General features: G+C 44.8%; 1 protein-coding gene and 1 non-coding gene across 2 annotated transcripts; both read left to right on the top strand.

The window, feature by feature from the left end:
- Positions 1–27952, top strand: LOC131241147 (callose synthase 12). The gene is made up of 4 exons (XM_058239840.1): positions 1–158; positions 245–352; positions 8526–14112; positions 27650–27952. Exon 3 carries the CDS (start codon positions 8743–8745, stop codon positions 14086–14088), a length of 5346 nt encoding a protein of 1781 aa, XP_058095823.1. The 5' UTR covers positions 1–158; positions 245–352; positions 8526–8742; the 3' UTR covers positions 14089–14112; positions 27650–27952.
- Positions 11729–11808, top strand: LOC131241895 (small nucleolar RNA J33). Its single transcript, XR_009169460.1, has one exon. It is a non-coding gene; the product is annotated as a small nucleolar RNA J33 (small nucleolar RNA).

The raw sequence follows: 27952 nt of genomic DNA, 5'->3' as shown, positions 1-27952 counted from the left end.
TCTGAAAAGCGTTTTTCAATCCGGAGCTCAGGCATCTCTTTTCCTTTTCCACTTTCCAGGTCGGAAAAAAACCAACGGCGGAGGGCTCTTCTTATCTAGGGTTTCAGATCTTCTTCCAAATCGCATTCTCTCCTCTTCCAGCAGCGGAAAAAACTAAGGTTAGGGTTTTAAAGCTCATCTTCTTTTCTTCCATTTATACCCTCACGATTTTGTTTTCAATCCCTGCATTCTTCTGTTTTATCAGGTCTGTAGATCTGGAACGAATCGTCTCCTTCCTATTGGGCGATCTGGAAATTAATCGACGGCGAGGATTAAGCATCGGATATTTCCCGGCAGTTAATTATAATTTCAGGTGAGATATCATATTCTCGCGCTATTGATTTCATTTTTTTCTGAGTTGGAAATTTACACCCACTTTTTGATTCGAATACACCCATTGTGCTGTTTCGGACACTGAATCAGTACACTTCTGTTAAAAGGGTGGGTGTAGAAGTCAATATCCTTTTCTTCATCTCTGATTCCCCAAAGCGGAGATCTTGTGGAGAGATTTCGCTATCGGTGTTTTTAGTCCATCGGATCTTGATAGAGGTGGTAGGAAAGTGGGCCCCACTTGTTCAAAGCACTTGGTATAAATATAGCACGTGGGACCCACTTTCTTGTCGACCAGACGCTGTGCATCCTGACGAATTCATGATAGAAATGCGAGAGGGCTGGAATTTAAGATTTGCGTTTGCCACCATTTACTGAACTTTGGCAACTTGTCGGATGGGACGGGTGGCCCACGTCTTAGGCCCATCCAGACCATTCACATTGGCAGCCCGTCTTTCCTATGAAGCGCAATCTAAAGGAAACTCTGGTTGGACAGTCCTGCCCATCAAACTCGTTGGCATTGTCAGCATTCCTAATTTCCTGAGGAAGTCAGATGATTTTTATTCTCCAGCCAGTACAATTTTCAGTTAAGCTTGCTTCGCCATCGAGGGGTCCACGATTTGGACAGTCTGGATTGACAGGTATCAATGCCACCTGTATTCCAATATTAGTCCACGGTGGCAAACGCACACTATAATTTTGTGATGTCAGTTCATTTAACTGTGAAACGGTCTTGGATGCCATACAAACGTCACGGTGGAACCGGGAAGGTTCTAACTGTAGGCATTTACCTCACCCTCGTGTGGTAAGCTTGAGTATTGGATCTACCCCGTTTTTGGGCACGCGTCCTAACATTAGATGGAAAAAGGGACGGACGGGTTAGATTGATCACAAACATCACGGTGGGCCCCACCTAGCTTCCGACCGCAGGAACTTCCTTCAGTTGTGGGTCGCCGGCACTCCGCGTCAACTGCATCTGCAAGGGAGTGAAACTGTAAAAGGGTAATATCGTGAGCCACGTGGCATACACTTACCTAAATCCAGGCCGTCCAAATAGCGAATCCTACTGTAATGGGATACATCAGATAATCACACGCCACCAGATTAACGGACTTTTCCTGTGACGACGAGTCCACGAAACCGCATTCATGTCATATTCTTCTTCTCTCATCGCGTTCTTGCAACAGTCCTTATCCCAAATTCACGTTTCGAAAATTCGACGCCACCAGAGAGGGGAACGCGCTTTGAGAAATTTCTGGGAAAAATAAAGTTTCAGGATTCTATTATATTTTCCAAGAAAATACTTCCCGTTTATTTTCCGCGCACAAACATAGGAAACTCGAAATCGGATTGCGTACCGAGTTACTCAGTACGCTCTTATCGTACTGAGTAAATTCAGTTGGGCCCACTGTGAATGTATTTGATTTATCCACACCGTCCATCCGTTTTTACAGATCATTTTAATGGTTCACCCCAAAATTGAAGCATATCCAAAGCTCAAGTGGACCATACCACAGGAAACAGTGGGAATAATGATTTCCACCGTTGAAATCTTCCTATGGCCAACGGTGATATTTTTTTGTCATCTAACCTCTTCATAAGATCACAAAGACATGGATGAAGCTAAAACAAAAATATCAGCTTGATCCAAAACTTCTGTGGCCTCCAAGAACTTTTCAATGGTGGACGTTCACACTATTTCCTATGGTGTGGTTCACTTGAGCTTATTATATGCTTCATTTTAAAACTAATTCAATAACATTATCTTTTAAAATGGATGGACGGAGTGGATAAAACACGTAAATCACGGTGGACCCCGCAGGTTTTCCTCGGTACGCAATCCGCTTCCAGGACTCGGGTACTGAGTTACTCAGTACACTCTTATCGTACTGAGTAAACTCAGTTGGGCCCACCTTAAATGTATGTGGTCTATCCACACTGTCCATCCGTTTTTCCATCTAATTTAAGGGGTTGAGCCCAAAATTGAAGCTTATCCAATGATCAAGTGGATCATACAACTGGAAACAGTAGGGATAATAATTTCCACCGTTGAAACATTTCTAGGCTCTTTAGTGATGTTTATTTGTCATCGAACCTGTTCATTAGATCATAAAGACATGGATGAAGGGAAAACAAAAATATAAGCTTGATCCAAAACTTCCGTGGCACTCAAGAATTTTTCAACGGTAAACGTACAATTCAACTATTTCCTTTGGTGTGGTACATTTGAACATTGGATATCCCTCATTTTTGGGCTCAAGCCGTAAAATTATCTGTTAAAATGGATGGACGGAGCGGATAAAGTATATAAATCATGGTGTACCTCAAAGAGTTAACTCAGTACGCTAAGCGTAGTGACCGCTGAGTTACTACGCAATCCGCTTCCATATCGGGCTCAATTTCCAGTAGCTGTCTAACAATCAAATTCCACCGCATGTACCATCATAGTATCTAATCTGAGTCTGGCATTTCCATAGATAATTGTTTCCATTTGGTGCTCTTCATTTGTTAATCCTAATAAAGCCAATGCTTAGATGGTCTTTACGAGCCGTCACCCTTAGTCGATCGCAACCTCATGTGTTTTCATGTGGGCCATCCCCAGATGATTTTGAACATGTGCAGCCTACACATGAGGGCCATTTAGCACCTCGTCAGATTCAATGAGGCAGGGAAATATGGAGTTTTGTAAGTCCTCAATGAGGTGAGGTTTGATGGGATCACATGCCTCTATTAGAGGTGGAGATATACAAAATTTGTTGGAGGGGAAGTAGATTTGTGCTCGCCTAACATGGTTACCTGATGTGGTGAGATTTGTGGTGTTCAGCCCCGTGTGATATGAGTAGATACTCTACCTAATAGCTTTCAAATATGCTATATAACGGGTGATATGAGTAGATACTCTACCTAATAGCTTTCAAATATGCTATATAACGGTGGCACATGGTCTAGTCCCCTCCCCCTTGGGCTTTTTGGGCGAGGCCTAGACTCACCTAATCCCCTCTCCTTTGGAAGTTGTTCTAGCTGGACCAATAAAATCTGGCTGCGTCAAGGCCTCACCTGGGCGCGGATTTAGGTACTACCCGCGCATGTTCCAAGCTCAGGACAGGCAGAGGCTACGAGGACCACTGAGGAGCCACCGTGATTTGTCAGTTTTATCCACACCGTCCATCTATATTTCCATATCATTTTAGATAGCTAAACCAAAAATAAGGCAGATCTAATGCTCAAGTGGACCACACCACAGGAAGCAGCAGTACTAAAGATGCCCACCATTGAAATGTTCTTAGGGTCTACTGTGTCAATTATTTTCCATCCAACCTGTTGATATAGTCATATACAATTGAATGAAGCAAAAAAACAAATATTGTCTTTATCCAAAGCTTAAGGTGGTCCCTAAGAAATTTTCAACAGTAGGAATTTAATTCCCACTGTGTGGACCATTTGGGCATTGGAAATTCATTATTTTTGGCTTCATAATCTAAAATGATATGTAAAAATGGATGAACGGTGTGGATAAATTTCATACATCACAGTGACCCTCGGTTGCCCTAGGAGCCTCTGCCTGTCCCGAGCTCGGAACAGGCGGGGGTAGTACCTAATCCGCGCCCGCCTCACCTAACTCTTTGAATCCGGTTCCTTTCAGCACCGTTTACATGGTCATTTCCTTGAAATCAAGCAAATCTTTGTTTTTTAAAAATTTCAAACAGAGGTTTACCCAAGTCCACGCGCGTGTAGAGTTGTACACTTCCACACGTGGGTGCATCTACAAACTGTGTTACCCAAGCTTTCCATAAGGTTGGAAATAATACTTACATCTCCCACCCATTCTGGTGGGCCACAACATGCAAAGTAAATTGACGGTTAAAAATCTTTTTTAGCCGTCTTTTATTTATTTATTTATTTATTTACAAGCTCTTGCCCATCTGAGGCGTGAAGTGGCCTGATTTTTGTGCGAAGATCTAAACAGTATAACTCACGTGATGGGGTCATTACTCTTACCCGGTTGGTAGACTCCTGGGAGTTTCAACACCGGATCAAGGGTTCGAGTACCCATCAGTGGTGAAATCCCACGGCGTACGTGTGTGGGGTGTGTGTGCCTGTGTAAAAAAAAATAAAAATAAAAATTTCACGTGATGGAAAGCTCACATCTCACATGTGTTACATGTATCCGCTTGTGGATGTGTAAGACTCCCACGCCCGTGTGGAATTAGCATACTGGTATTCAAACAAGATAAGTTATAAAGTCCACCTGGACCTAGAAGTTATGATCCATAGTGGATTGGGCTGTACATCGGACCGAGTCGAGTCGAGTCGAGTTGGGCTAAGCTCGGCTTGACTCGTTTGTGCTATACTCGACATTGAATCTTGACTTGTTTGCCAAAGCTTTGAAGTCGATCTTGAATCGAGCTAGTGGTTCAAGTCGAGTCAAGCTTACCTTGAGTTGAGTCGAGCTTGTTCATATGTCAACCCAGCGACCCAACCCGACCCAAATCTGCACCCGAGTCGCCGAGTGGGTTGAGACAAGTTAGGTTAGGCGCAGATCAGAGAGAGAGAGAGAGAGAGAGAGAGAGAGAGAGAGAGCAAATAGCACAGCTTGGGCGGGTGTGGGATGGCGGCCGGTAAGCTGCGGCGGCCTGGGTAAGGGAAAGAGAGGGAAAGGGGGAAAGAGATGGTCGGGTAAGGTCAGCATCGGGTTGGATTTTGTTTTATTTAAATTTTTTTTAAAGTTATATATATATATATATATATATACTCGAGCTCGAGCTTCAAGTCAAGTTCGAGCAGAGTCGAGTTGCTCTGCACCCTGCTCATACTCGGCCCAATTTCAACTTGAGTTTTCAAAAGTGAGCTTGGCTTGTCTCAAGTAGGCCCTTCAAGCCGAGTCAAGCTGAGGTGAATCGAGCTGAGTCGAGCGAGGTAGCTCGACTCATGTACAGCCCTAACAGTGGATAGCTTCCAACGAATTTAGTGAATGCAAAATCCAACCCGTCTAATAGTATGGCCCACCATGAGGATCAGCCAGTGTAAAAGCGAGTCTCATTTACTTATCAGATGGGTCACACCGTAGAAAATAATGAGCTTTGCTGAGTGCATTGTGCGAGGGTAAAACAGCTCATGTACCTGCCATGTGTGCAAGATCGAATCCATCCATCAGGTTGGTCTGTCCTTGTACATGTTTTCCCGAAAATACAAGTGAGCCTCAGTATTTGAAACAGGTGGATGGGTTAGAAAACTTCGGCCAAGTTTTTGAGAGCTGCACATTTGTTTTGCTATCTGTGGCTCACCTGGCGAGTGGATGAACTTGATTCTTGGTCCAGGGAATCAATATAGTGGTGCTGTTCTTATGGGTGGATTGGATCTCGGACCTATCATGACATGCTGCCGCATGTGTGCGTTTTCATGAGCGACACAGTAACGGACTCGGATTCGGGGCCTCTTCAAATAATCGGGTCATTTTCAAATTTCGGATGTAGCGGCAAATTGAGGGTCTCGGATTCGGTAGTTACCCTTCATTATCAACGTTGGTTCGGTAAAAGTTTTGTGGACCCCACCATGATGTATATGTTTTATCCACGCCGTCCGTCCATTTTGCCAGCTTATTTTAGGGCATGGCCCAAAAATAAGGTAGTTCCAAATATCAGGTGCAGCACAGCCTAGGAAACAGTGGTGATTTAACGATTATTATTAAAAACTCCCTGTGGGCCACAAAAGTTTTGGATCAAAGTAATATTTGTGTTTTCCATTCATCCAAGTCTGTGTGACATAATCAATAGGTTGGATGGTAAGTAAACATTACAGTGGGCCCTGGAAGTTTTTAATGGTCTGTGTTCAATTAGCTCTGTTTCTTGTGTCGTGGTGCAGGTGAGATTTGGATCTCCTCATTCCCTAAATTGAGCTGGCAAAATGGATGGACGGCGTAGATAAAAACATATACATCATGGTGTGGGGCCCACAGCTTTTCCAGTACCGTGGTTGGAACCAAAGGTAACACGGCGGGGCCGTATCAGATTCCCACGGACCCATACCCATGAAAGTTCATAAACAAAGAGTTCTAAAAAAAAAAAAAAAGAAAAAACAAACCTTTTGAGTAGTCAGCGGGAGTGCTTGCACCCATGGTGGTGGAATGGAAGCTTCTCACATGGTGGGGTCCGCCTTTTGGATGTTCCATGGTTTAAAAATGGCTCATGCCCGCGCAGTGGATTTGTATTCATTCAATGTCAACCGTTACATTTTTCTCCCTTTCTTTTCTTCCGTTGGTGCCGGGCCTGAACGTGATGCACCTCACATGTTCGCACATGTTATGCTTGTCGGATGAGGTACATGTGCGGGTTACCTGATGCATGGTCTAACCTGATCTCTGGTCCATAGCATAGACGGTAAGGGCCACCAAATGAACAACCCGGAGCCACAGTCGGTTATCTCTTCCTAAGCCGTGGTGTGATCCACCTGGCCGTACAATCGATACGGGTTTGTGCGATGCACCTTCTCTGTTTGGGGCCCACGTGCTGAGCGGGTGGATCAGCTAACCTGGTCTGTAAGGGCCCCTCGAACTACTATATCAGGTGGTCCTTCGAAGTGCCAGTCCCCTTTCCGTAAGAAACAAGCAAGCCGGAAATTCCTTCCACCCTTCATCAGCGTTGCAAGTCGGCAGAGTGGGAAACGGACTGGCTACTGCCCCCGCCACCAGCCAATGTCTGATGGTCGGTGCTCTGTGGGCGCCACCATGACGTATGTGTTTCATCCATGCTGTCCATCTATTTTTATAGATTATTTAATAGTACGAGACCAAAATTGAGGTATGTCCCAATCTCAAGTGGACCACATTATAGGGAAAAGTGTTGATTGAACGCCGACCATTAAAAACTTTTGGAGGCCATAAAAGTTTTGGATCAAGCTGATCTTTGTTTATTCCCTTCATATATAGGTCTGTATGACCTAATTAACAGATTGGATGTCAAATAAACAGTACAGTGGACCTTAGAAGGATTTTAATGGTAGATATCCAATCGCTATTGTTTTCCTATGGTGTGGTCCACCTGACATTTACATCCCTCTCATTTTTTGTACCAAGCCCTAAAATGATCCGTAAAAATGGATGAACGGCATGGATGAAACACATATATCATGGTGGGGCCCACGGAGCACCGACCATCAGCCACCGGGCTAGTGACAGGGGGAGTAGCCAATCCGTCTCCGGCAGAGTGGAGGCTTTTCTCAGTCGGGCCAACCATTCTGCCCCACCGTGCGATGATCGAGACCGTTGATCCAGAAATCCACCTGCTGTAATCTGACACATCAGAGGTCTCGTGGTCCGTACATAGTTGCTTGAAAATTGTTCAGAGAATCAGTTTCTTAACTCTTATTCTCACCGATGGCTACGATCTTCGGCCAGCGCGATTTTTCATATTGTTTGTCTAACATTGGAGCTTCTCGATGAACGGTCTGGATCAAATGCAGGGGCAGAGGCGGCGAGCCTCTGAGCAATCACATCACAAGCAAAACAAAAGAGCCGATCAGGTTCTATCATTAGCACCGTAAGATTACCGTTTTCCCGATGTTACACGTATGAGGTATCGGATCCACCAAAAGAGTTCCAATCCCATCATCAAGACCGCCTAGCGTGAAAATCAGGCTATCTTTTTGCTGGATCATCAGCCATTCATGATGGTGTGGCCCACCTGGCGCTTTGATCGGCCTGATTTTCAGTCCAGGTGTCACACACGACTAATACAACATTTTGCACGTGTCGGATTTCCTACCGACCTGACACGGTCAGGCATAGTCTTAAAACTGAGACAAGGAAGAATAAGGGGAGCTATTAAATACGCCGGCTGTGTATGACTCTTGATACACGTGGATTTAGAAAATTTTCATTTGACGTGTATTAACTCAAATTAAACCGACTATTCACGTTCCTAAAATCAGATTGGCTGGACCATTCTAACCGCTGATTCATGTTTTGAAATAAGGCCAGCGGATAAAAACACTTTTTCACTTTCAACAGTTCCAATACATGTTCAGCAACCTAAAATATTTAGATAACCAAACAAGACTTAACTTTGTTTCATGATGCATTAACAATTTGGTTTGGATTACTTAAATGCCACGTTGGCAAGTCTCATTAATTATAACTGCCTGCGTATCATTGATCACAGTCTGCCAGAGTAGCGTAGTATTTCTCCAACGGAAAAGGAAAGAAGACGGCAACAGCGCTCAAACGCCCCCGTCTCTCTATCCTCCCCCATTTCCAAATCCAGCTTTACCAGTATTTCATATCGACGATCTATCTCCCTCTCATCTCTCCCTCTGAACAGGCACTAAAAAAGGAGAAAGACGGAAGATCGAGTCGACTTGGCTCTCAGATCCCATGCCATGAGCCTGCGGCAGCGCCAACCGCAAGCCCATGGTCCGGCGGTAGGCCGCACCCCTCCACGCGGGCTGCCTGATGCTGAAGAAGAGACCTTCAACATAATTCCCATCCACAACCTCCTAGCGGACCACCCGTCGCTTCGATACCCTGAGGTGCGTGCTGCTGCTGCCGCCCTTCGTGCAGTCGGGGACCTACGGAAGCCCCCATTCGTCGCGTGGCGCGATGGCATGGACCTTCTTGACTGGCTCGGTGCCTTCTTTGGCTTCCAGCGCGATAACGTCCGTAACCAACGCGAGCACCTCGTCCTCCTCCTCGCCAATGACCAGATGCGCATCACCCCTCCTCCCGACAACATCGACGCCCTCGATCCGGCAATCGTCCGCCGCCTTCGCCGCAAGCTCCTCTCTAACTACACCTCCTGGTGCAACTACCTCGGCCGCAAGTCCAATGTCTGGATCTCCGATCGTGGGCCTGTATCCGATGCCGACCCCCGCCGCAACCTCCTCTACGCCTCCCTGTACCTACTTATCTGGGGCGAGTCTGCCAATCTCCGCTTTGTCCCTGAGTGCCTTTGCTACATCTTCCACCACATGGCCATGGAGCTAAACCGGATCCTTGAGGACTACATCGATGAGAACACAGGGCGCCCCGTGCTTCCGTCCGTGTCCGGTGAGAACGCCTTCCTCCACCGCGTCGTGGTTCCCATCTACAGCATCATCAAGGCCGAGGTTGAGAGCAGCCGCAATGGCACTGCCCCACACTCTGCCTGGCGTAACTACGATGACATCAACGAGTACTTCTGGAGCCGCCGCTGCTTTGACAAGCTGAAGTGGCCGCTTGATCTGTCCAGCAACTTCTTTGTGGCGGGCGGTGGCGGCGGCCACAGGAAGGTTGGGAAGACAGGGTTCGTTGAGCAGAGGTCGTTCTGGAATGTGTTGCGTAGCTTTGACCGGCTCTGGATCATGCACGTGCTCTTCCTCCAGGCTGCCATCATCATTGCTATGGAGGGCACAACGTACCCGTGGGAGGCGCTGCGGAAAAGGGAAGTCCAGGTCCGTGTCCTCACTATTTTCATCACATGGGCAGGGATCCGCTTCGTGCAGTCCCTGCTCGATGCCGGCATGCAGTACAGCCTCATCTCCAGGGAGACTCCCTGGACTGGGGTGAGGATGGTCTTGAAGAGCACCGTGGCTGCAGCATGGACTCTTGCATTCAGCATACTGTACCGCCGGATCTGGTCCCGGAAGGATCAGGACAGGGGATGGTCAGCAGCAGCTAATCGGAGGCTGGTGAATTTTCTTGAGGCTGGGTTCGTGTTCATCCTGCCGGAACTGCTCGCATTAGCTCTCTTTGTGATTCCTTGGGTCCGGAATTTCCTTGAGAAGACAAACTGGAAGATCTTGTATGGGCTGACGTGGTGGTTCCAAAGCAGGACATTTGTCGGCCGTGGCCTCAGGGAGGGGATTGTGGACAACATAAAGTATACGCTCTTCTGGGTCATGGTGTTAGCTGCGAAATTCTCCTTCAGTTACTTCCTGCAGGTCAAGCCCATGATCAAGCCGACAAAGGCGTTATTGGAGATTAGAGACATCAAGTACCGATGGCATGAGTTCTTCTCTAACACGGGCAGGTTTGCAATTGGGCTGCTGTGGACACCAGTTGTTCTCATATATTTAATGGATGTGCAGATCTGGTACTCAATCTTCTCTTCGATGGTTGGGGCATTGGTGGGGCTGTTTTCTCACTTGGGTGAGATTCGGAACATCAGCCAGCTGCGGCTGAGGTTCCAGTTCTTCGCAAGTGCGATACAGTTCAATCTGATGCCGAAGGAGCAGCTGTTCAGGACGAGAGGGACGCTGCGGAACAAGTTCAATGATGTGGTCCATAGGCTGAAGCTGAGGTATGGGCTGGGGAGGCCGTATAGGAAGATGGATTCGAATCAAGTGGAGGCCAACAGGTTCGCCTTGATATGGAATGAGATAATCACAACCTTCAGGGAAGAAGATATTATCAGCGACCGTGAGATGGAACTCTTGGAATTGTCACCAAATTCTTGGAATATAAGGGTTATCCGATGGCCATCCCTGCTCATCTGCAACGAGCTGTTACTTGCTCTCAGCCAGGCCCAGGCAATGGAATTGGATAAGTCAGACAAGGTGCTATGGCGGAAAATCTGTAAGAATGAGTACAGGCGGTGTGCTGTCATTGAGGCTTACGACAGTATCAAGCACTTGCTGCTCGAGATCATTAATGATCGTACAGAGGAACATGCCATCGTGTATAACCTGTTTGAGGAGATTGACCAGGCGCTTCAGATTGAGAAGTTCATGCAGACGTACAGGAGAGATGTGTTGCCGAATGTCCATGCCAAGCTGATATCCCTCGTCGACCTTCTGACCAAGCCGAAAAAAGATTTGACCAAGGTGGTGAATGCATTGCAGACCCTGTATGACATTGTGATCCGAGACTTCCCGAAGGTGAAGAGAAATGTTGAACAGCTGAGGCAGGATGGGTTGGTCCCGCAGAGAACTACCTCGGGGTTGCTCTTCGAGAATGCTGTTGAGTTGCCCGATGAAGAGAACACAAACTTCTACCGGCAGGTGAGGCGTTTAAGGACAATTCTAACCTCAAGAGATTCAATGATTAATGTTCCTGTGAATCTTGAGGCAAGACGCCGTATCGCCTTTTTCAGCAACTCTTTGTTCATGAACATGCCTCATGCTCCCCAAGTTGAAAAGATGCTGGCTTTCAGTGTTCTGACTCCATACTACAGCGAAGATGTCCTTTACAGCAAGGAACAGCTGCGCACTGAGAATGAAGATGGTATCTCTATCCTGTTTTATCTGCAGAAGATTTATGACGATGAATGGGAGAACTTTATCGAGCGCATGCGCAGAAATGGAATGGTCAAAGAAAATGAGCTTTGGAGTGAAAGGTTGAGGGACCTCCGCCTTTGGGCATCAAACAGAGGCCAGACGCTGTCCCGTACAGTAAGGGGAATGATGTACTACTACAAGGCTCTGAAAATGCTGGCCTTTCTTGATTCTGCATCAGAGATGGACATAAGGGAAGGGTCCAGGGAACTTGCTGCTGTTGGTTCGATGAGGCATGACAGCAGTTTTGATGGTTTGGGTTCCTCTGCTCGGTCTCCATCTTCACGGAGTATGAGCAGAACAAGCAGCAGCATCAATTTATTATTCAAGGGCCATGAATATGGGACTGCTCTGATGAAATACACCTATGTGGTTGCCTGCCAGATCTATGGGACTCAGAAGGCAAAGAAAGACCCGCATGCCGACGAGATTTTGTATCTGATGAAAAACAATGAAGCCCTTCGTGTCGCCTATGTGGATGAGGTTCACACTGGAAGGGATGAAGTGGAGTATTACTCTGTTCTTGTCAGGTATGATCAGGAGTTGCAGAAAGAGGTGGAGATCTACCGGATCAGGTTGCCTGGGCCCTTGAAGCTAGGGGAGGGCAAACCAGAGAACCAGAATCACGCTATTATTTTCACTAGAGGTGAAGCAGTTCAAACCATTGATATGAATCAAGACAACTACTTCGAAGAGGCCCTCAAAATGCGGAATCTGTTGGAGGAATTTCATAGCTACCATGGCATCAGGAAGCCAACGATCTTGGGAGTCCGCGAACACATCTTCACCGGTTCCGTCTCGTCACTTGCCTGGTTCATGTCTGCCCAGGAGACGAGCTTTGTCACCCTCGGGCAGCGGGTTTTGGCAAACCCTTTAAAGGTACGGATGCATTATGGTCACCCAGATGTGTTTGATCGGTTGTGGTTTTTGAGCCGTGGTGGTCTCAGCAAGGCTTCAAGGGTGATCAACATCAGCGAGGATATATTCGCTGGATTCAATTGCACGTTGCGCGGTGGCAATGTGACGCACCACGAATATATACAAGTCGGCAAGGGACGTGATGTCGGTCTCAATCAGATATCCATGTTTGAGGCAAAGGTTGCTAGTGGCAATGGTGAGCAGGTACTTAGTAGGGATGTGTATCGGTTGGGTCATAGGTTGGACTTCTTCCGGATGCTTTCATTTTTCTACACAACTGTGGGGTTCTTTTTCAACACCATGATGGTTGTCTTGACTGTTTATGCATTTATCTGGGGTCGCCTTTATTTGGCTCTCAGTGGAATTGAAGATACAATTGTGAATGCTACAAACTCTTCCAACAATGCAGCACTTGGTACGATCCTCAATCAGCAGTTTATCATCCAGCTCGGCCTGTTCACTGCCCTCCCAATGATTGTAGAAAACTCTCTTGAGCATGGGTTTCTTCCTGCAATCTGGGATTTCTTGACAATGCAGCTCCAGCTCGCATCTGTTTTCTACACATTCTCTATGGGAACTCGTACACATTTCTTTGGGCGGACGATTCTTCATGGTGGTGCAAAGTATCGAGCTACTGGGCGTGGTTTTGTTGTGCAGCATAAGAGCTTCGCTGAGAACTATAGGCTCTATGCTCGTAGCCATTTTGTCAAGGCCATCGAGCTTGGTGTGATTTTGACAGTTTACGCATCATACAGTCCTGTTGCTAAATCAACTCTTGTTTACGTAGTTATGACGATCTCCAGTTGGTTTCTTGTAGTATCGTGGATCATGGCACCCTTCATATTCAACCCTTCTGGATTTGACTGGTTGAAAACCGTATATGATTTTGATGAATTTATGAACTGGATATGGTATCGTGGTGGGGTATTTGCAAAAGCTGATCAGAGCTGGGAGACCTGGTGGTATGAGGAACAAGATCATTTAAGAACGACCGGTCTTTGGGGAAAGATATTGGAGATAATTCTCGATCTCCGTTACTTCTTTTTCCAGTATGGGATCGTGTATCAGCTTGGCATTTCCAATGGAAACACCAGTATTGCTGTCTACCTTCTATCTTGGATATATGTGGTTGTGGCCCTTGCTCTTTTTATGATAATTGTGCATGCTCGGGACAAGTATGCTGCAAAGGAACATATCTACTACCGGGCAGTTCAGTTCTTCATTATCTGTCTTTCAATACTCGTGATCATCATCTTGCTGAGATTCACGAGCTTTAAGTTTATTGATATTCTCACAAGTCTGCTGGCATTCATCCCAACTGGTTGGGGTATGCTATCTATTGCCCAGGTTTTCCGGCCTGTTTTGCAGTCCACTATGGTGTGGGGTATTGTGGTTTCTGTGGCTCGGCTGTATGATATACTGTTTGGAGTGATTGTAATGGCTCCAGTGGCGCTGCTATCATGGTTGCCGGGATTCCAGTCGATGCAGACGAGGATCCTCTTCAATGAAGCGTTCAGTCGGGGCCTACAGATATCTCGTATTCTAACAGGCAAATGATCTTATATTGACTTATGAGCTGAGGTAATTCTCAATTCTGTTTTCTGAAGTCTTGAATTCTGGAGTTACTTATTCTTCACTCTATATATTTCTGATACATCTTTCATGATTCAAATGCACTGATGTAACTGTATAATACAACTGTGTCTTTCTTTGTGCCTGCTAAGTGCATTGACTTAGATTGCCTTATCTTTTTGTGTTTGTTTGTGTTCTTGTCAGCATTATGGGTGCATGCCAGAGTTTATAGATTGTGCAAACTGGTTTCTGCAGTTCATTGAACCCTTCAGGCTTTTGGAAATGGCCGAACATGCTTGATATAGTTACATACTTTTTATATGCTTTTTTTGGTAATTGCTTTTAGTATGCGTGACCAATAATGCATGCTTGCAATATTTTATATGCTCTTCCTTTTTATACTGATAAAAAAGGGATCTTTGGTATGTGTGGCCGGTACTCATCTTTCAACTTGGAATAAAGTTGGGGGCCTTAAAATTGGAGAACAACATGTATATGAAAAAATCATTTTAAACTGAGAACAGAGCCTTTGTGCGTCATTGACTGTTTTCTGTTCTTTATTAAATGGAAATGAGGAATGTATTGTATGTGGTGATATGGAGCAGCCAGTTCTTTTGAACAGATTGTCTGACTTTGATGTGCTTGTTGGGTAATCTCCTTCGACAAAGAAGCTGTTAGAAGGCATTTTCTTAATTGAATTCTCTCTCACAGCCTTGAGCAACTCTTAGTTTTTCACCCAACGTTTGTACAAGTCAATTATGGAGTAACTTTTAATTTTGTTTAGCTTTTTCTGGCCCAAAGTGATGTTTTGGTTTAGTTCGAGTACTACTTGAATAGTTAAATTGAACTAAGTGTTAATTTGCAGAACAACATTTAATCACCCCCGGTGAGGAGTTTCGAGCACGAGATCTCCTGCTCTTATACCAATTCGATGCAGAACAATTAACCACTTGCTCTAAAAGCTCGAACTGTTAGAGCATGGTGAATTAATCCCTTTATCTCATAGCCCAGGCTCCAAATCCATGGGTTAGGTCCTCGGCTGAACCCTCCTCGTGAGCCCCAAATCCATGGGTTAGGTCCTCGGCTGAACCCTCCTCGTGAGCCCCAAATCCATGAGTTCAGCCCCCTCGTGGGCTCCAAATTTATGGGCTTCGCCTCACACAAGTCACCCGCCTCACACGGGCCCTAAATCCATGGGTTATGCGGGCCACCCACCCCGAGTGTGCCCCTGCATCCCACAAGCCACCCCACTCGAGCCCGGTGTAAAAATGCCCCCGCATTAAAAATATACAGCGATTATTAACATCCATCATCATTGTCATCACCATCACCATCTCCATCTTGTTCCTGCTATTTGTGCTCTTCTGCTTTATGAATCTTTTTTTTTTAGGGGTGGCAAAAGGCCAGGTTGGCCTGTTGGGACTCATGTCCTGTCTTGATTCAGGTTGGACTCAAGCCTGCAGCACAAGCCCATGGTCAAATGGGCCCTTTTTTTTTTTTATGAGATGTTATGGGTCCAATTTTGAAGCTCAATCAATAAACAGATTACCTACCATTCAAAGAAAAAGAAGAAGAAAATAAAAAAGTAGATGGTTTGTGCCTAGGGCTTTGTTTTGCTCTCTCTCTCTCTCTCTCTCTAAAGAGAGCCCTTTTGTGGTGTTAATGGGCGGCTTGCTCTTGCAATCAAAGATCTGATTACTAAACAGGTTGGGCCTAGGGTTGACTTTGAGGCCCAATTAGTAATCAGGTCAGGCTAGAAAGATTCCCGATTTGGCCTGTTGTCATCCCTACCATTTGTTTAAATTTATAACAGAAGCTGACATGATTGCTTGGGATAAGTTCAATGACCGGATGCCTACATAATGTCAACTCCTTTACCTAGGCTGGTGATCGGCTGGTGCATCATTGCCTGTTGTAGTTTCTTATTATGGAAAGAGAAGATGACAACTAACGGATTTGATCAGTGCTTTGCTTTCAATGTATCTATGCAGCTTGCCTGCTGAATCCAAAGCCCCCGACCCCATGCTAATTCCTGGCTAGCATGGCTCAATGTGGTAACGAAGGTAGCCGGCAAAAGACACAAGTGTTGGACATCTCTTAGGGCTTGTTTGATTTTCCAAATCTTCAGCAAATACTTCGTAAATAAGCAATTAGTACTCTCTCACCTTGTTTGAAAATACCGCAGTATTTCTGCTTCGAAAATCGGTCCAAAAGCACTGGTTTAAATTTGTGGGCCCCATTGTGATATATATGACATATCCGCACCGTCCATCCATTTTCCCATAACATTTTGAGGCACGAGTGATGCAGGACAATTAACCATTTGCTCTAAAAGCTCGAATGTTAGAGTATGACGAATTAATCTCTTTATCTCATAGCCCAGGCGCTACATCTCATGGGTTAGGACCTCGGCCGAACCCCCTTCGTGGGCCCCAAATCACTTGGGCCGCCCACCCCGACTGTGTCCCCGCATCCCCCGGGCTACCCCACTCGAGACGGGTGTGAAATGCGCATTAATCACCACTGGTGAGGAGTCTCGAACATGAGACCTCCCCCGTGAGCCTCAAATCACATGGGTCACCCACCTCGAGTGTGCCCCTGCATCCCACGGGCGATGCCACTCGAGCCTAGTGTGAAAATGCCCTTGCATTAATCACCCCCGATGAGGAGTCTCGAACACGAGACCTCCCACTTTGATACTAATTTGATGCAGGACAATTAACCATTTGCTCTAAAAGCTCGAACTGTTAGAGTATGGTGAATTAATCCCTTTATCTCATAACTCAGGCCCCACATCCCATGGGTTAGGACCTCGGCCAAACCCCCTTCGTGGGCCCCAAATCGCATGGGTCGCCTACTCTGAGTGTGTCCCTGCATCCCACAGGCGACCCCACTCGAGCCCAGTGTGAAAATGCCCCTACATTAATGAGTCAAAAAATGAGGCAGATCCACTTGTACTTTGGATCTACCTCATTTTTTGACTCATGCCCTAAATTCAGAGGAAACAGTGGGCCCAAGAAGTTTTTAACGACAAGTGTTTGATTCCCTTTTTCCAATGGTGTGCTCCACTTGAACTTTGGATCTACCTCTTTTTTTGGCTCATGCCCTAAATTCAGCTGGAATAATAGATGGATGGTATGGATAAGCCACATACATCATGGTGGGCCCCACATATATTTCATAGTTACCTCGGTTTTAGTGTTCAAAAAGTAGGTTGTCAACTCAAAGCATGGGGAAGGATGTGGTAATTCCTTAAGGAAATAATCATTACCCATTTACACAGTATTTACAATGGATTTGGAATATTAAACAGGCCCTTAATGTCAACAAGAGAACTTTCAACATTAATAGTGTTAAGAAAAAACTTGTACTGTGGAAGCAACAATGTCAAGTGCATGGTTAAAAGAAGGCGACAAGAACAACAAGTTCTTTCATAGCGTTGCTAATTCCTGGATGAGGACTAATAGGATTCACAGTGTGATGGTAGATGGAAGAAGGGTAGATGATAAGGCTTGAAGTTGTTGTTCATTATTACAAAAATATGTTAATGAGTGAAGGGTGGAAGAGGCCTTGGTTAGATGATTTACTCTTTAATCAAATTTTGGACTTGGATGCTGAGTCTCATGAGAAGCTATTTCCTAAGGAGGAAGTCGAAGCAGCGGTGGAGTCCTTGTGCAGGGATAGGGCACCGGTCTAAATGACTATTCATTGGCTTTCTTTCGGGTGTTCTGGGAAGTGGGGAAGGGTGACTAAATGATTTTTGTATCTGAATTTTTTGAGAGCTGATTGTTGACGGACCTAGGAGCCTTATTCATAGCCATTCGTTCCAAAAATTGAACGTGTGGAAAGCTTAAAAGATTTTCGGCCAATCAGTCTTGTAGGGGGCCCATATAAGATCTTTAGCCAAAGTCCTTGTTTTCAGGTTTCGGGTGGTTCTTGCAAACATTATTTCAAAGGCTCAAGGCGCATTTGTGGCGGGTGGACATTTTGGGCAGTGCTCTCATAGCTCATGAGTGTATCAACTCGAGATACATGGATGGTAAAAATGGCATTGTTTGCAAGTTGGATATTGAGAAAGCTTATGATTATATTGACTGAGACTTTCTCTACTACATGTTGGGCCAATTGGGTTGTGGGCAGAAATGAAGGAAGTGGGTTTAAGAATCTATGGGGTCGTCTAGGTTTTCTGTGTTGGTCAAATAGTCCTCCAAAGGCTTCTTCAAAGCATCAAGAGTTCTTCGGTAGGGTGATATGCTCTCTCCTTTTCTTTTCTTTTCTTTTTTAAATAAAATAAAAAAATTCATGGTGATCACGAAAGTGCTTAGTAAGATGCTGGATATGGGTCAATCTGTCGTTCTTATTTGCAGGTTTAGTGTGGAGAGAGTGGGGATCCCGATTTCTTATCTATAGTTTGCAAATGATGCTATTCTATTATGTGATGTAGATTTAGAAATGGTGGATAATATAAGGAAAATAGTGAGGTATTTCAAATTGGTTTTGGCTTGAGGGTTAATACATGCAAGAGCTAATTTTTGGGGATTTGTGTGGACAAGGTTGAGGTGGCGAGTTTGGCGGAGGCTTTTTGATTTGGCCCGGGTTCCTCCCCCTTGTTGTACCTTGGCTTGCCCCTGCATATCAATAAACCAAGTATCTTTGGGACAAGATGGTCAAAAGAGTTGAGAGGAGGCTTTTGAGGTGGATGTGTAGGCATCTTTCATTGGGTGATAGGCTTACACCGATCAAAACGATCATGTTGAATGTGCCACTTTATTTCATGTCCCTCTTTGAATGTCCGAAATATGTTTTGGATAGATTGGAAAATTGTGACGGAATTTTATGCGGCAAGGTGCCGTTGAGGTTTGCAAAACATATGAAGAAGGGAGAGCAGGAATAAGGGATTTGGAAATAATGAAGCTTGCTTTTCGGGGCAAGTGGTTGTGGAGGTTTGGTACAAAGAAAGAGAGCTTGTGGCGACAGGTAATTGCTAGTAGTAATGGGTGTAGGAAGGGGGTGCTCGTCTTTATATATGTCTTTGGGTATATGGATTAGAGGCAAAACTTAAGGAGGGGATTTGCTTCTCTCTTGGAGATGGTAAGAGGATTTGTTTTTGGAAGGATGCTTGGATAAGTGAGAGATCGTTCCAATTTGAGTTTCTGAGGTTATCATAACTGTCTCTGGGTATGAACATCCCTACTGCTAGGTGCTTTTCCATCATGGGAGCTATAATGGTTTGGACCCCACCTTGTTGGGGGAGGAAGTGAATGATATCATCAGGTTGCTTGCCCGTCTTCAATGCTTTTGCCCACTTATGAGTTAGAATGGTACGATGACTTGGACTATGGTTATGGTCGATCAGTTTTTTCTTCAATCATTCTTCTAGCTGCTTCGAGAATCCAATGTGGATGAGAGGATAAGTTGCACCAATTATATCTGGTCCCACAGAGCTCCTTCCAAGGTTGCAACTTTTGTATGGCTAGTAGGTAGTAATGAGGTGCTCACAATAGATAATCTCCAAAGAAGGGCAATGGTGCTACTGAATGTTTGTGTTATGTTTTCGAATGATACAAGGCCGGTGAGTAGGGTTGAAAGTCGGGCGGGTTGGGTCGGGTTGGTGCTCAACCCTAGCCCAACCCAAGGTTCCTATACCTCAACCCTAACCCAACCTCGGGTTGGGAATTCTCAACCCAAGCGGGCTCGGTCGGGTTAGCCGGGTTGGTCGGGTAGATATATGTTAATATTTTCATTATTACATTAGTCTATTATATTTTCAATACACGTCTTATTTTGTGTACCTACGATTTTATTAATTATATATGTAGTTATTTATCGTAAAAAGTTCTTTTTTTTTTTTTTCTAAACAACCAAGTTAAAATATAGGACAACTACTCCTTTAAAAGTCGTATTGTGTATCAAGCAGTCTATTTGGGAGAGAGAAATCCGGCGTATCTTGTTAGCTTGAGTCATCGGAAATGACGTGGACCAATGAAACCCGATGGCATTGGAATTTCCAGTGCCTTCAACACAGACGATCAACACTCAATTATAATTAATTTATAAGGAACTTTTATATTGACCAGGTTCGGGTTGGGTCGGGCAACCCAAGACCTCAACCCGAGCCCAACCCAAGTTTTATCGGGTCGGTGTTTGTATGGCCCAAGCTCGAGACCAAACCCGATACATCCTGCCCAAGCCCAACCCAATGTCGCGTTGGGCCCTACCGTCGATCTAGCTCGATGACGATGTCCAGGGAGGGTCTCCTAGTTAGAAGACGGAGTTTTAGTTCATTAGAGTGGGCCCGATAACCAAGTAAAGCCCATCATGGGATCTCATGATCGGGCCACTAGTTGGATTAAGTTCATATTTTAGGTATTGCTTATTTATGTTATTTAGAACATCATGAACGCTTTAGATTTATTTGGTTAATTTTTATTTTGGTTTACTTCATCGCCAAGTAATAGGTTACGCACATGGCACGAGTTTTGGGTGTAGGGTTTTCTTATAAATAGGCATCCTTTGCAGTTCTTTTGATTCATTGAAGTTTAATAAAAATTCCTGCAAGTTTTTTTCTACTCCCTGAGTTTCCGAGTTGTGGAAAAATTCAAGTGGATGCAAAGCCCTCCCTTTTCGAAGGGCTAACTATCGTGGTGCGAAGCCACATCTATCCCCATCCATCCCTACCCTTTATCATCCATATTTCTCCTCTTCTACAATGATCCTTGCTTTGAATTCGCCAGTTTTTGCAGCAGTTCTTCTCCCTACAGCCAGTTTCCAGCATATGGCCCTGCAGGAGGGCTGAAACTTTGGCGGAGCGCCACGCACAGACTGTATCTCAGATCGAGCTGAAAATCAAGGGTTTTGGAGTCCTCCCTTGGCCGACCAGACCTTAGGAGTCAGTTCGGGGAATCGGGCCACGCTCACACGTGCGGCCAGGCTCCCGCGCATGTACGCCAGGCCCTAGCCCGGTGTTTGCATGTGCGGACTATCTCAGGTTCAGATTTCCTCTTTATTTTTCCCCTTTTCATACTTGTTTTCATAACCCTAACCCTAGATTGCATTATCCCTAACGTATTTGCCCCTTTTCTCACCCTAGGGTTCCTTGAATTAAAATTGGGGAATCCCTTGGATTAGGGACTGATTACTATGCATGTGTGGCTGATTTCTATTTCCTTTTGAGCATCGTTTGGTCCATAATTTTTATTGATCTAGCCCTAACATGTGTAGGGCTGGACCCGCGCAGATTCCCCTTTACTTAAATGTTTGAGCTTTTTGTGTGGGATGTGGAATTATTATGTGATTGTTCTGAATTAGTATGATCTAAGCCTGAAATCTTGCATATCATATTTAAATTTCATGTCCTGCATCATCTAGCAAGCAAAGATGAGATTCATGCTCTAGACTTAAAGGAAGAGACTAGCGCCTTGTCCATCATAGAGAAAGAAAAGCATCTTTTTCTTACAATGGAGTAATCTAAACACCTTAAGGAAGACGAAATCAGGAGGAGACAATCATCGTGGGCCCTGTGGCTTAAGGAAGGTGACAAAAATATCTTTTCTTCCATAACATAGCCTTGGCTAGAGTGAGGCATAACAAAATCAGCTCCTTGGTTGTAGATGGAGTAAGGTTGGAAAAGAAAGAAGAGGTGTGCGAGGCAGTCGTTCAGTTTTATAAGAAGCATGTCACTAAAGACAAGTGGTGCGACCACATTTGGATCACTTGCATTTCGAATGCCTCACTGAAGAGCTAGTTGGGATGTTAGAAAAGGCCGTATCTGAAGAGGAAATCAATCAAGTTGTGGACAACCTAGGAAGAGATAAAGCTCCCGGGCCGGATAGTTACCCCCTTGCCTTCTTCCTAGTGTTTGGGGAGGTGGTTAAGTTAGATGTGATCTAATTTATTAAGGAATTCTTTGAGAAAGGCTGGCTCCTCCTGGAACCTGGAGCTTCTTTTATAGTGATCATTTCCAAAGTTTTATAAAATTTTGGTGGAAGTGTTGGCTTCTAGGTTTAACGGAGTAGAGGGAAGATAGATCTTGGACAATCTTTTGATTGCCCACGAGCATACTAATTCACGTTTTAAGGAAAAGAAGCTTGGGATTATTTATAAGTTAGATGTGGAGAAGGCATATGATCACGTCAACTGGGATTTTCTGGATTTCATGTTAGGTAGGTTGGGTTGTGCCGAGAAATGGAGAAAGTGGATCTAGGTGTGCGTGGGGTCTTTGGTCTTCTCAGTCCTTATCAATGGGTCCTTAAAAGGCTACTTTAAGTCATCCAAAGGATCAAGACAGGGTGATCCGCTCTCCCCGTATCTTTTCCTTGTGTTGGCGGTGGAAGCCTTCAATCACATGCTTGTAAAAGGTCAAGAAACTAGTCTTTTTAGTGGGTGCAAGGTCGCCAACCTGGGGGCTTGTATATTTCATCTGCAATACGTCGATGATACAATAATCTTTTGTGAAGCAAACGAGATGGCCGGTTTACGAAATACAGTGCTATGTTTCAAGGTAGTCTCGAGTCTTAAGATAAACGTGGAGAAAAGTGAGATGCTTGGTATTCATTTATCTTCAGAGATTAATGCAGAGGCATTTTCACACCGGGCTCAAGTGGGGTAGCCCGTGGGATGCAGGAACACACTTGAGGTGGGTGACCCATGTGATTTGAGGCCCATGGGGAGGTCTCGTGTTCGAGACTCCTCACCGGAGGTGATTAATGTGCATTTCACACCGGGCTCAAGTGGGGTAGCCTGTGGGATGCGGGGACACACTTGGGGCGGGTGGCCCGTGTGAGGCGGGTGACTCGTGTGAGGCGGTAGCCATGTGATTTGGGGCCCACGAGGGGGGTTCGGCCGAGGTCCTAACCCATGCGATGTGGGGCCTAGGCTATGAGATAAATGGATTAATTCACTATACTCTAACAGTTCAAGCTTTTACAGCAAGTGGTTAATTGTCCTGCATAAAATTGGTATCAGAGCGGGAGGTCTCGTGTTCGAGACTCCTCACCGGGGGTGATTAATGTAGGGGCATTTTCACACCGGGCTCGAGTGGGGTAGCCCGTGGGATGTGGGGACACACTCGGGGTGGGTGACCCATGTGATTTAGGGCCCACAAGGGAGGTCTCGTGTTCGAGACTCCTCACCGGAGGTGACTAATGCGCATTTCACACTGGGTTCGAGTGAGGTAGCCTATGGGATGCAGGGACACACTCGGGGTGGGCGGCCTATGTGAAGCGGGTGACTCGTGTGAGGTGGTACCCATGTGATTTGAGGCCCATGAGGGGGGTTCGACCAAGGTCCTAACCCATGCGATGTGGGGCCTAGGCTATGAGATAAAGAGATTAATTCGTCATACTCTAACAGTTCAAGCTTTTAGAGCAAGTGGTTAATTGTCTTGCATCAGGAGGTCTCTTCCTTTGCAGAGTTTTTTGGGTGTAAAGCCGGTACCCTCCCTTCTTCTTATTTGGGCCTTCCTTTGTGCATTGGGAAGCCACCCAAACACCTTTAGCATAAGTTGATCGAGAGGATCGAAAGAAAGTTGTCCATTTCGAAAGGTCGCTATCTTTCCCTAGGCGGTAGATTAACTCTCATCAAAGTTGCTTTCTCTAACATGCCATTATACTTTGTCTTTATTCAAGTGCCCTCCATCAGTGCGGGAATAGTTGGACAAATTGAGAAGGGACTTTCTTAGGGAGGGTCAGCATAGGGTAACAAGTTTCTCCTCCTTAGCCGAGAGGAGGTGTGCAAGTTGATAGCCCAACGGGGTGCAGGAATGTGCAATATCACCGTTATGAACAAGGCTCTCCTTGAGAAGTAGCTTTGACAGTTTGCTATGGTTCTGGATGGAAATTATTGCGTTTAAATACGGTCTCGAAGTGAGGGGCTCACATTTGGAAGTCAGTGTTGGCCCTTAGGGGGATTTTCATGTGTGACATTTTTTATTCTGTGGCGGATGGATGTAGGATAAAGTTTTGGGAAGACTCGTGAAACGGGGTGTCTCCTCTCATTGCTGATTTCCCTATCTTTGCCTATTTCGTGGCTAGTAAAGGGCTCAAAGTGGTGGAGTGCTACTTCTTTAGTGGCTTGTTGGTTTGCTAGTCTTCTCCATGCAAAAGAAACCTCACTGATTATGAAACTACATAATTGATTTCCTTCTAGTTCCCCTTCAACATGTTCACCACATGGGAGGGGATGACTCCTTGGTCCGGAAAGCTCATAGCTTGGGCCCCTTCATGGTGAAGTCGTTTTATAAGTTGATCTCCTCCGAAGGTGTAGTGCCCCAAGGGAGCCATGCTTTTCACTTTTGGTTCTATGGAGAAGCCCTGAAAGTGGCAGCCTTCACTTGATTGGTGGGTCGGAAGAGGTTTCTCACAATAGACAATCTTTAGAAGATATCCCTAATTATTCCAAACATGTGTTGTCTATGTAACCAAGATGTTGAAACCATTGACCATCTCTTTATCTCATGTGCTAAAGTGTGGGATTATTTTATTGATGGTTTCGGGGTTCAGTGGGTGATGTCAGGCTTAGTTTCAGACCTCTAGTCCTAGTGTTGGGGGGGGGGGGGGTGGTTGCGGTTGGTTGGGGAATGGAGGGATGGCAGATAGGTTAGGTTGGCTCATCACGCTTCTGGCTATTTGGTGGAACATTTGGGGCGGGAGGAATAGGAGGCATTTCTGCAACTCATTTAGATCATGGGAGTCCGTATTTGAGACGATTAGTTTTTTAACTTCGGAATGGACTTCGGGCCTTAGTTCTGTTGTTGTTTTGGCAATGCGGCTTCCTTGTTGTAGCTTTGATGTTTTATTTATCCCCTTCTAGCCTTTGCTAGAGGGCTTTTATAATAAAATTTCAGTCACCCTTCAAAAAGAAAAGAAAAAAAAAGGTCTTGAAGGTGTTCACTAGGACTAAGCTTTGATGTAGTGAGATTGGCCTATTGTTTAAAGGCTCCGGGTTCTTTGTCTTGCTTGTTTGGGTAGTGGTAGGTTGTTTTTTTGGATTGTAGTTGTTCTTTCCGCCTTAGCCTTTGCTGCGGCATCTTACTAAAATTATGTAAGAGCATCTCACGTTTGGAAGTCAATGTTGGCCCTTGGGGGGATTTTCATGTGCAGCATTTTTTTTAAAAATTCTGTAGGGGATGGATCTAGGATAAAGTTTTGGGAAGACTCATGGAACGGGGTCTCTCCTCTGGTCACTGATTTCCCTATCTTGGCCTGTGTCGTGACCAAAAAAGGGCTCAGAGTGGTGGAGTGCTACTCCTTTAGTGGCTCGTTGGTTTACTAGTCTTCTCCACGCAGAAGAAACCTCATAGATTCCAAAACTGCACAGTTGATTTCCCTTCTAGTCCGCCTTCAGCATGTTCACCCCGCAGGAGTAGATGACTCCTTGGTCTAGAAAGCTCATAGCTCGGGCCCCTTCATGGTAAAGTCATTCTACAAGTTGATCTCCTCTAAAGGTGCAATGCCCCTAGGGAGCCATGTTAAGCTTGATGTAGTGGGATTGGCCTCTTGTTTAAAGGCTCTAGCTTCTATGTCTCGTGTGTTTGGGCAGTAGTAGGTTGTTTTTTTTTTTTGGGATTGTAGTTGTTCTGTCCACCTTAGCCTTTGTTGTGGTGTCTTACTAAATTTTTGTGACCCTTTTTAGAAGAAAGAAGAACAAGAAAAACGATATAGACAGTCTTTCAATAACATATGCTCTCTTCAATAATTATTTTATTAGTTGCGAGATTTAAACAAAATCTCTCATGACAATGCATTTGTGAGTGAAGTAAATGATGAAAATCTAGCCAGGGAGAGTTAGGGTACTCTCTCTCTCTCAGACATAAACAAAAACCGCAGAAAAAACCAACCACTTCAGCAGCGTCTACACAAATACCTCAGTGATAGTTATATCCATGCTTCCTTTTGATAGATGCTGACCTATTTTAATGGTTCTTTTGTTGTTGTCAATAACGTGGTGCAAAGGCTCTCTGATAGGCCATCATGTAGGGGGTGAGGCATAGTATAGTGAACATCTGCAATATTTTGTTTGTTATTTTAATCCTATTTGATCTTTTGTATCCATCTCCAATACATTTGAGGCCTATTCAGTGTACATGTTGGAGTTGTTGCACCTTGATATCATCTACCCAGAATGCTATGTATAGCATCTAGTTCTGATCCCACCCCTGGTCTAAAACCCAAGCCTTATTTGCACCATAGGTTGCACCATCTTGTTCCTCAATATTTCTTTTGGTGTATATAACTTTCAGTTGTCATAGGAAAGAGCTTTCCTTTATGAGTTTCTAAAATGTACCAATCAATAGCTTTAGGAAACATTGTAAGTTTACTCCACAACAGCTCAGTCAATGCACTATACATCTGCAATTATTTCAAAGCAATAAATAAAATACTCCCACATGCATAGTGGCCTTGCCTTTAGGTATAGCGGATAATTAGGAGGAACATCTTCTTGACCCTGCTTCTGTGAAAGGGGGGGGGATGTTGTTGTAGAATCCTTAATAGAGGACCATCACAGAAAGATGTTTTGATCCATAATTTATGTTGCTCGATAATGATTTCTGTTTATTATGTCAATAGCTAATATATGCATTGGTAGAGCTCCGATAGGTGGACATACCCATCCTGGTGGTGTGCACTCTCCTTGGTAGGATGTTGGCATACCCACCCTTGTGGGATGCACTCTCATTGGTAGTATGTGGGAGTACCAACCAATGCTGGGATGCACTCTCCTTGGTAGGATGCATGAAGCCATATACTACTATGAGCTTGCAAGGGGAAAACTGGAGTCCGTTGTTGTGTGGGCACATTCCACGGATGCAGCAATATGATGCCTTGTTTGCCGGTCCATTTATGGCAGATGGTGCTCATGATTTCAGTTTTTCTTCTTCTTCTTCTTCTTCTTTTATAATTTTTCTGGATTTACTTCAACTGCTTCAGTTCTATGACTCTATATAGATGGGCTAAGAACTAAGGGTTTGTTTGGATTGAGGGAAAAGAAAAGAAACTCAATGAAGGATTCCTTTTTTTGAGGATCTTGTTCTGATAGCAAGTGGAAATCTCATATTTGTGAGAGGACGGTCACATAGTTTCTTGTGGAAAAGAATGCAAACTATGCTAAAGTGTGATGGGTTTATTTGTTGAATCCTCCCTTTTTTTCCCTTCTTTCTATTTTTTTTTTCCTAACCATCTCATATTTCACATCAATGGAAAGCCTCTTCCATTTCCATGGATTTGTGGAATTGGTGATTTCTAAGCATGCCTTAAAGGTGTTCATGGTGCATTTCTTCCCACCTCTGGTTTGTGCAATTGGCCTAGAATTTGCTGTCTACTTTCTGATGTTGGAGGCTCCTCTGCATTTCTTCCCATCTATGGGCACACCTTTCATCTTTCTTTTCTTTGATATTGAATACTCGTGATTGAAATTAAAAGCATTCATGCATCTCTTCGACCGCAGAAATATGCATGTCTGTCAATGCGTATGTGTATATCTTTATTGTTAATTGCAGTGCCAATATCAGCAATAGTTAATGTTGACAGCATTGTGCTGTGTTTTGCAGGTTCAGAGATGTAGTTAGAGATATGAGTATGATAGTGGGCCGTTTGCATTTTCTTCATGGGTTTTCTGTATAGCAGCCGACACTCCCTTCTCCTTTCAAATTCCATGGGAAGAAAAAGGTCACATTGTTTCCTCCTCTTCTCGTCTATTTACTGTTTACTGTTGTAGTTTATTATTATTTTTGACCTCTCCATTCATACACTGTAATTTTTGTTCAGTAGAGCTTTGCTTTTCTACGGTTGTGTTCATTCATAGATATATTCTAAGGCGAGTATAGCATATCGAAAGCACTGAGTAATTACTT

This window comes from Magnolia sinica, chromosome 3, assembly GCF_029962835.1.
Source record: "Magnolia sinica isolate HGM2019 chromosome 3, MsV1, whole genome shotgun sequence".
In the NCBI taxonomy this organism is placed as follows: domain Eukaryota; kingdom Viridiplantae; phylum Streptophyta; class Magnoliopsida; order Magnoliales; family Magnoliaceae; genus Magnolia; species Magnolia sinica.
This window is presented reverse-complemented; position numbering and strand designations above follow the sequence as displayed.

Excerpts from the sequence above, each read along its gene's own strand:
- LOC131241147 (XM_058239840.1), top strand. The coding sequence starts at position 8,743 with ATGAGCCTGCGGCAGCGCCAACCGCAAGCCCATGGTCCGGCGGTAGGC.